This window comes from Myotis davidii, unplaced genomic scaffold, assembly GCF_000327345.1.
Source record: "Myotis davidii unplaced genomic scaffold, ASM32734v1 scaffold1311, whole genome shotgun sequence".
Classification (NCBI taxonomy): Eukaryota; Metazoa; Chordata; class Mammalia; order Chiroptera; family Vespertilionidae; genus Myotis; species Myotis davidii.
The window spans coordinates 28,197-38,554 of record NW_006282380.1 but is presented as its reverse complement, the minus strand read 5'-3'; the positions used below and the strand labels follow the sequence as shown (position 1 = coordinate 38,554).

At 36.3% G+C, this 10,358-nt stretch overlaps 1 protein-coding gene across 1 annotated transcript in view; it reads left to right on the top strand.

The window, feature by feature from the left end:
* The first annotated feature begins 826 nt into the window (after positions 1–826).
* Positions 827–10,358, top strand: part of LOC102764112 (cytochrome b-245 heavy chain) — a 34,374-nt gene continuing 24,842 nt past the window's right edge. Inside the window, exons 1-3 of the mRNA XM_006752856.2 lie at positions 827–963; positions 3,376–3,471; positions 5,063–5,173. Coding sequence (XP_006752919.1) covers positions 919–963; positions 3,376–3,471; positions 5,063–5,173 — 252 coding nt within the window. The 5' untranslated portion in view covers positions 827–918. The remainder of the gene's footprint in view (positions 964–3,375; positions 3,472–5,062; positions 5,174–10,358) is intronic.

Sequence of the window (10,358 nt, the reverse complement as noted above, 5' to 3'; positions counted from 1 at the left end):
ACATATGTAATACCTTGATCAATAAAGAAAAAAAGTATAGCCAAATTGCTTATGTTTCAAATCCCAGCTTTACTATTTCTTAACTGCATGACCTTTGCCAAATAACTGCTCTGGGTCTCAAGTTCCTCATCTGTAAATGTAATCATAATAATAGAGCCTACATTATGTGGCTTGAATTGTTACAATCAAATGAATTACACATACTGAATTAATATATGAGTGTGTCTTTGTATGTATATATACATACACACACATATATATCAAATGCACATATATATGTGTGTACATATATATGTATATATGTACACATATATATCAACTCATATGCACATATATATGTGTGCACATATATATGTATATATGTATATATATGTGTGTGTATGTATACACATTTGTGTATTTTAGAAAACTGGCACAATATAAACATTCTATAAATATCAATAACCACTATTTTTATTATTTTACTCAACAAGACTGAAAATGCTCTTCCAGCCTGTCAAAATATATCACATCTATTTAATGGTTTTTACCCAGCATGAAGACATGTTTAGTTGCATGACTTTTAAAAAATTTCTAGTTGATTACTGATTAGTAAAAAAATTAATTCACTGTGTAAAATACATCCCATGAATTACACTGTTATTTGTCTCTCAGTTGTAGAAATTAGTTTCATTCATATCCCACTACGTTTAGTTGCGATTGAATCATTATAGATCCTATTTCTGTAGTTTTTTGTGGTTTAAAGAGTTAATTTTTTTATGAAAATAAGTTTTTCAGTTGACCAATGATTAGCTAATTTCTGATTGTAGAAAAGGAAATAGGTTGCCCCAAGGCGCTATTTTCATTTCCTCATGGGGAAATGAAAGAAGAGCATAGCAGAGAAGAAAGGCTAGACACAAGCACTGAACCTCTGCCACTATGGGGAACTGGGCTGTGAATGAGGGTCTCTCCATCTTTGTCATTGTAAGTACTGATGCATTATGAATTCTCTGACTTGTCTGGGTTCTCTTGGGAACTAAAATAGAGAAAATCTTTTTTGTTTGTTCATTTTATTTCTTTGATAAATTGTATTGAAACTGATTTATTGTGTGAACATGCATCCATTTGTGAGCCAACTGAGTTCATTCTCCCAAACTTACTTTTGGAAAGAATGTAACTATGGGCTCCCTTCACCTACTTTATTTCTTGAGTTTTTTGGAGTACTAAATTATCCAACATTTCACATGGGAGCAGAAGACATTTCATGTTAATGATCGCTGAGTCTGAGTTTTTTATTAATGTTTACTCCAAAGGCAAATTTCTACTTTTTATGTGTTTATTCCAACTCAAAAATGAGCAATTGAAATTTTATATCACTTTCCAAATAACAACTACAAGACTGGCTCATCTGTGGGAAATTGGCCTTTATTTCAGGAATTATAGCAAGAGTGATTGACATTCTCATATTTATTTCTTTAAAGTGCCTTCTTATCTCTGAGGTAAATTAAGTTATTTATAAGGTTTATAAAAATTTAAGGAAAGAATTGAAATTTTATATCTAGACTCATATATACATATATATACTATATATGATATATGTAAATCATTTTAATCTATCTTGAGAAATGATTTTTGTAAGTAAAGATATGGCTAATCTGCAAATAGAAATGTTAATTTCTTTGATTTTTAACATAGCAAAGGTCTACCATTATTTTATGATGATGGTCTCAGCAAAGCAATCATGGACAACTGGGAAGATAGAAATGTGATTTATAGCTATAGCTTTCCCAAATATCCAATGAAAGCATTATATATATGTCAAAAAGAACTCATAAATTGAACTTTTGAAAGAATTTATCATGAAGTAAATATTGAGTCTTTGAGTTTTCTAGGTAGAGAGAAATTAGTGGCACAAGTATAATTGAAACAACAAGTATTTTGTCATTTAAAAATATGCGAAACCAACATTCTAATGCATGTAGAATTCTTCTGAGGATTCAGAGCCATTAACTTGAGTTATCACCATTTTATGAAAAGGTTACTCCTACAAAAAACAAGTTCAAATTATACTTTTAGATCCTACCACACCTTCTAAATTTCACAAACTTGAAAGTGAAGGCACAGCTTGAAAAGCAAGAGTAAGAATGACAAGGTTAGGAAATGGAGAAGTTGTTTTTAAAGAAATTGTTCTCAAGTGTCTATGACAACGGTTCTCAACCGGTGGGTCACGACCCCTGAAAATACATCCTGCATATCAGTTATTTACATTATGATTCATAACAGTAGCAAAATTACAGTTATGAAGTAGCAATGAAAATAATTTTATGGTTGGGTGTCACCACAACATGAGAAACTGTATTAAAGGGTCGCGGCATTAGGAAGGTTGAGAACCACTGGTCTATGAGCATTTAACAGCTTCAAAGCACAGTTAAGAAAAGATCACTATGGAGCTGAAGGTAGAGACTAGATAGTGTCACCACTTGTTGCAGTCAGTGCTTCAGATGAAATAAGCATCAGAATCTAGAAGGTTCTTTAAAAAAAAAAATCCCAACGCCCTTCACCTCCTCATTCATGCTCAATAACGCTCGTCAAAATTTAAGCAAAACTTACCAAAGTAGAACTAAAGCAGTGATGTTCAACCTTTGTAAAAATTGAATGTCACACATAAATTAATTACTAAAATTCTGCAGCACACCAAAAAATATATTTTTTGCCGAACTGACAAAAAATATAGGTATAATTTTGATTCATTCACACTGGACAGCTATTATTGTATTAGCTATTGTTATTTTTTATTTGGCAATCTAAGGGAAAATAAATCAGTGTCTCTTACTAAATAGTCACCCATTTCATGTTTTAAAAATTCTTACAGCACACCAGTGTGTCTCTTGACCCCAATGTTCTGCGGCACACCACTGAAAATTGCTGAATTAAAGACTTGACATTTTAGCTGATGAGACTCCCACTAGCTGGGGTGGGATGCTGTGTGGTGGAGGGAGGTGATCGGCACCTGTGAGAGAATAACACAGAGTCCTACTGGTGTCAGGGACAACATAACAATATATATTTTTTTCTTCTCTTTTTAAGAAAAGTCATGTGCTATCATCTATCTATCTAAGGCTAAGCAGAAAAGAGGAGTTATTATCAGTCTTGGCATACTAGCCAAGTACTAAAACAATCATGTGAAACAACACGGGGTGCAAGGGTTAATTATAGGGAAGTATAGTGTCACTGCCCTAGGAAAGAGCTGGTTCTAAAATGGTTACATCCAGCTTTGTAACCATCTGTGTCAAAGGCTGGACTTGGGGAAGTCCTAACCTTGGTCTGTCACCAATATTGTGTGAAATCCACCGGTTGAGATGTGAAAACCTCATGTAACTGTTTCTGTTTGTGCAGCTGGTATGGCTGGGCATGAACGTCTTCCTCTTTGTCTGGTATTACCGGGTTTATGATATTCCACCTAAGTTCTTTTACACTCGAAAACTTCTTGGGGTAAGTATAAATTCCATCTCATGCAATATTGAGTGGCTCACATTTTAATCAAATATTCTTGTTCACATTCCTTTGAAATATTTCAGTAAATATTCTGACCAACCCAAATAGCACTATCAGCCTCACTTCCTCCATTGCAACCCCCTGGACAAGAGTTTTTAGGTCTTCTAGTGTAGGACAAACAAAAGTGTGGCAGGGGTCCCAGCAGCATCCCTCCTCTCCCCAAAACCTCTGGACAAGTGTTTAGCTTAAAAGAGAAATCTAGTACTGGCTCTGGAATGGAAGGGCAGGTTGGAGAGATGTATCCAGGCATGACACAGTTGGGACAAGTGGAACTTTTCATATGATTCTTACCACTTGTGTACATAGAAAGCCCTAATCCTAGTGCAGTGATGGCGAACCTATGACACGTGTGTCAGAGGTGACACGCAAACTCATTTTTTTTGGTTGATTTTTCTTTGTTAAATGGCATTTAAATATATAAAATAAATATAAAAAATGTAAGCCTTTGTTTTACTATGGTTGCAAATATCAAAAAATTTCTATATGTGACACGGCACCAGAGTTCAGTTAGGGTTTTTCAAAATGCTGACATGCCGAGCTCAAAAGGTTTGCCATCACTGTCCTAGTGGAATGTAATGAAATGATCTGAAGGAAATATGAATTTCCCTATATATGGAGTCTTTGAGGGATGTGCCCAAGAATCACATTCATTGATTAGGCCAGCAGAATAAAGGCTCCCAACATTCCTTGGGTCTGTTAGCATTCCCAGTTTCGTTGAACTGCCTGGTCTCTTCTTCATCACAGATGAAAATAATTACAACTATAGCTGCCCCCAGAGGATATTATTTGCTACATCATGCTGAAACCATGAATTTATTACTTAATAATAATGCTAATTGTAATATATATTATAAATCATACATATTAATAATTATATCATTATACTATATTATTATGGTTGTTGGTACCTTATTCAGGTTGATGCTGAGAAGGATGATTTCTCTTCACTTTCCCCCTCCAAAATATGCAACTTCTTTAGGTATTTCAAAGAACAATTAAAATGGAAAAGCATTATATAATACCAACTTAAGTTAGTGTTGAGGTTAGTCTAAGTGCTTAGAAAAGACTCTTTAACAACCCCAGTTTCTATACAGAACTCTAGTTAATGATATGCATTTTAAGTATTTAGAGGAAGTGAGCTAATGTCTGCAATTTACTTTGAAATGCATCAAAAGTAAGATATGTTGATGGATGGGTAGAGGGATGGGTAGATAGACGAATAGATGGATAGATATGTGATAAAGCAAGCAGAGTAAAATGTAAAAGATGTAATCTTGGAGATAGGTAAACAGTATTCAATATGAAATGATTTAAAATTCTCTTTATGTTTGAAATTTTTCATTTAAAAATGGGTGGGGGATAAGAGCCAAATTAAAACAAAGGGTCCCAGCAGGCCCTAAAGGTAAACCTTCCTTTCCAATTAACTAGATCTCTCAGGTGTGTGGGGCTCATGCTGGGAACCTTGGGGAACTGGGGAGGTGTTATGTGCTCACAGGTACAACCATACTCCCTCTTCTGCCTCTTTTAGTCAGCATTGGCCTTGGCCAGGGCCCCTGCGGCCTGCCTGAATTTCAACTGCATGCTGATCTTGTTACCAGTCTGTCGAAATCTGCTCTCCTTCCTCAGGGGTTCCAGTGAGGTAAGAACAAACGTTTACAAAGTTTGAGTTCCTCAAAATCTCAAAGACCATCAAAGCTAAGTGTCCTATCTTAAGAATAGCAAATCAATGGTTTATTAGGATTTCAATCTCTGTAGACTATTCATGAGCCACGCCATGCTTGATTCTGTAGTTTATTTCTATATTAACTGTTGGTGGAGCTCCCTGGGACATCCATTTAACCTGAAACGGACATTAAAAAAAAAACAAAAAGAACCAATCAACCTATACCTCAGTAATAGCAATAAAATCCATGTGCAGGCACACACAGAGACATACATAATATAATATGTACATATATGTATATGTACATGTATATGTATATGTATATGTATATAAACACAACTTTATGAGGCTGATGTGAAATGTGGGAATTAATCTTACAGTGCCACACTTTTCAAAGTCAGAGAAAATCTGTTTTGTGGATAACATCCCAAGCCAATGGAATCAATGGGCAATGAGTCATACTATAATGAATGTGATGAAGAGGTGTTGGGTCTGAGGAACTGAGGAGTTCAGAGTTTTCCAATTGTCCAGGGCTCCTTTCACTTTCAATTCAACAATTTCATGAGCCCCTGAATGTACTATGCTTGAAGAAAAAAAGAGGTTATGTAGAAAGAACTTTTGTAACCTCTAAAATGGTATATGAATTTCTTATTAATATCATTATACAAAGATGCGAAGCACAGAACTTAGAACCTACAAATAGTACTCAAATAAATGGGTCCCACAAGATGTTACAAATAAGGACCTACAGGGAAGCAAAGGAGGGGAAAATTATACCATATTGGCAGAGGATGAAGAAAGGCTTTCTGGAGAAGGTGGCATTAGATATGGGCATATAAAGATAAAATGAGCCTCTAGGAGATGTAAATGAGAGAAAAAAAACTTTCTACCTGGAGAACATGGCAAGAGCAAAAGCACAGGAAATGATGAGGAAATTGTATTCTTGAAAGCCATGACTAAACATGACCTCTGGCTTCCCTTTGGACATTTTTGCCATTCCTGATCACAATTGAATAACTCTTCCAAAGCTGGGATTTATATGCTGGTGGGACATATTCTACTAGCTCAGCCTCTGATTTTTCTCTTAATAAAACATATGTTTTTAATATTAACTACTTTTTTTAAAGAAAGATGACTTATTAAATGCAGATAATTTCTCAAGGGGAGCAGCAAAAAATCTCCTTTAGGGGAATGTAAGTATTGTAAAGGGCAGATATATGAGATAAGGCTGATGTGGAAGCTGGAGCTTATTTTTTATTGTATTTTATTGATTTTTTACAGAGAAGAAGGGAAGTTACAGGCCCTTGGCTGGAATTGCAACCTGGGACCCTTCAGTCCCCAGGCCGACGCCCTATCCAGTGAGCCAAACCGGTCAGGGTGGAAGCTGGAGCTTTGCTGATAAACCAGAACCTTGAATGTACAACTTGGCAATTTAATACCTAATTTTACAATCACAGAATATTTTGGGGAAGGAAAGTGGTCTAAACTGTCAATAACAAGAACTTGCCTTGAACTCTGTCTCATTTTTCCTAGTTATACTAAATTCACATTTATCCTAAGGGGAATTTTTTAAGAACAATACAAAACTCGATTTACTAATATAGGATTAGAAGACTACAACTAAAGTAGACATTGATTACAAAGATTTCCAAATAATCTCTTCAATGGAAGAAACCACAGAGGTAAAACCACATTTGCTTAAAAGTTTTATTGATGAGCCACCTATGAAGTACAATATACCATAGTGAACATTTGCTAAATGAAGCTCATGCACTGTAGTTTTTTATTTTTAAGGAGACACAATTTTTATTCTTCCCCCTGCCTCCTGTTTGAATGCTTAGAGGAAGTAAGCCCTGAGAAGTGGGCAGTGTTTTCACCAGGATGGCCTATTAGGAAATCCTTGTTACCCCACAGGCCCAAATTGCACTGCCTTTGAACTGCCATGCCCCATGAGCAATGTCTGTTGTAATGGCCGATTTTAGGCTTCCTGTGGCCCAGGAAGGAATACCCTCATGAGGGTCTCTAAAGACAGGGATGAAATAAGGCTGCTCTTCAAATTACAGAGAAGCTCAGCTCTGTAACCAGAAAGACCTGTATGTCAAATAATATATGTTGCTTAATTTAGTAGCAAGCAACATTCTTTTATAGATGGGATGTGTCCCTCCTTCTAGGTCTCACAGCTTAAAAGTTCTCACAGTGAACTTTGTAAAGGAAACTTATTTTTCTGATTGAGATTAAAGTGAGTGAGCATGTTGTGACTAATGTTGGAAATCATATTAGCTGCCACTTATTGAGCCTTCATAGACCTCACCTAATGAAATATGTATGTTAAGTCAGTGAGGTGAGGAAACAATTAAACGGAAGTGTTGGAATTCAAACCACAGTCATTGTGCCCCCAGAGCCCATTCACTTTCCTACAAGCCACTTAAACTCAAAACTGTCCTATTTTGATATTATGGTCTTAGATAGTTATTCATATATATGAATGATTGGAGCATGCTGAATAACTTAAGCTAGAAATGGCAAAGATGTAACTTTAAAGATTTGTTAGTAGAACACTGTAATTTGTTAACAGTCACAGAACTTCTGTCCAGTTTCTAGTGATTTTAATCATTTAGACTTTGCATTATAATCCTTCTGGTTACCTAGAGAAAAAAAATGTGTATGGTTGGTCCACCCCAGGAAAGATAGGTGTAAAGACTCATCCTGCTTTATTGAGGAAAATGGGGAAGAATAGGCCTTAGCATACAGAAATCCCCAAAGTTTTTCAAAATGATGTCAGAAAGTAAAAATGAAAACAGTGTGACAAGTGTGGATATGTGGGTAAATACATCTGTGTAGGTTTAGAATAATCATCATAGATTCTAGTACAGTGAAAATGTAATTCATTTAAACAAATAATAATTAAAGGATTTTTAAAAATGCATGACATACTGCTCTACATACAGGAAACTTACATTCTAGCTGGGGAGCCAAGCCATACTAAAGGAAAAGTTAAATAATGATACAAAAAAGCAAATATTTACTAAACACCACTCAATGAATCTATGAAAAGACTTAAGAGGAAAGAACTATGATAAATATATAGGTAAGGACACTGGTAACAGAGTAAATTGTTCAATGTCTCACAGCTAGGTGGTAGGACTGGGATACAACACAGGTATATCTCATGGCAAAAGTTGCTCTCTGAAATGTAATTCAGTACTGCTTTCTGACCCTACTAATTTTTATTCTCTCATTCATAGAAGTCCAATTATGTATCAGGATGCCAATAAGGACTGTATTAATTATCTATTACTGTGCAACAACTTTCCACAGACTCAGTGGCTTAAAACAACCCCAATATTTTAGCTCATTGCCCTGCAGGTCAGAATTTCATCTGTGGTTGGGTTCTCTGCTCAAGGCTGAAACCAAGGTGCCAACTGGGCTGAATTCCCATATGGAAACTCTGGGTAATAATCTTCCTCCAAGCTCATTCTTGTTAACAAAATTCAATTCCTTGCAGTTTCAGGACTGAGGTCCCTATATCCTTGTTGATGGTCATCCAGGGGCTGCTTTCAGATCCTAGATGTCCCTGTTTTCCTTGTCACGTGGCTCTGTAACTGCAGATCCAGCTCAAACTGTTTGTAACAAGACCCAGAACAAAAGTTTACACCAAGTTTACACTTGGGGATCCTTAACTGCTTCCTCCCCATAATCCTTCTGGTTACCTGGAGAAAAAAATATTCAATGTTGGCCCACCCAGGAAAAACAAAGGACCAGGACAGGACAGCAACCTGAGCACAGAAGTAAAGGGTCCATTGTCCAGGAAGATACGGCACTGAAACCCCTTAAAATCCTACCCTGAACCCTGGATCAGGGAGCAGAATTGAGCCTTGCCTCCTGTCTCAATGCCAGTTGACTCAAAGATAAAAGCCTTTTCTTTTCTCAAAAGCCAGTGCCATGACTTCTAAGCACATTGGGCAGCGAGCCCTTGCCTGGTAACGGTCCCCTCCGTCTTCAAGTCAGCAACAGTGCATCAAACACTTCTCATGACTCTAATCTCTGACTTCTTTCAACTCTGACTTCTAGACCGAGATTTAAAGGGCTTTGGTGATTGGGTCAGACTCACACAAATAATCTCTCTCATAAGGTCAGTTTGGAACTTTACCACTGCAAAGTCCCTTTTGCTATATAATGTAACAAAATCACCAGAATGGCATCGATCATATTCATAGGTCAGGTTCTACCCACATTCAAAGAGAGAAAATTACATAAGGTCATTGGGAATCATCTTAGACTTCTGCTTACCACAGGGACTCTAAGAACAATTGGGAAATATGAAAAGATAATTCCTTAAAATTAAAAAGAATACAATGTAGTAAAACTAAGCACAGAACTTGAAATAAACACAAAAGACAATGAGGTTATATAAGAAATAAAGGACAGTCAGGTTTTCGTGAACAAAAGTGTAAAATAAGTTATTTCAAATAAGAAACCCTTGTTTTGAGAACCTGAATCACTGCTGAACTTCACCCATTTTCCCTCCACACTGACAATTCCAGTACATGGGCAACTGCCTTCTGGAAGCCCCAGTCATTCTCTGTCCGAGGATTTTTTTTTTCAGCCATTTCCTGGGTGAAATAGCAGGGTGCTGATCCTCTGGGTACAGCCCTCAGCCAGTGATAGATGGAAATTGGTGGATGAGTATCAAGTTTCCTAACCCTTCAGGAAAAAATAAATAGAACAGAAAACAAAACTCTGTGGCATGTTCTATAGTCTCCTAGAGTTCATGATATATGATATGATAGTGGTAGTTGGTATGACACACCCTTTATAGGTTTTCTTCCTTTCCAAGTCTTACTTCCCCTAACCTTTATTTCTCTGATCATCTTCCAGAATTTACACTTAAATTCGTGTGTGTGTGTGTGTGTGTGTGTTTGTGTGTGTGTGTGTGTGTCTTTGACAGGTAGAATAATAGTGAGTATATTTTTACCTTTGGCTTGGTTGAAAAGGACATGAACTTTCAAGACAATTAGATGTAGATCCAAGGAACATGAGAGTTAGTACTATTATCTGTAAAATGAGGACAGTAATAGTTATCTCATTGTATTAAATGATGTAATGAGTATTGGTAACCTTCCTGGCTCACAGAAGCCCAATTATTTGTTCCTTTTTCTGG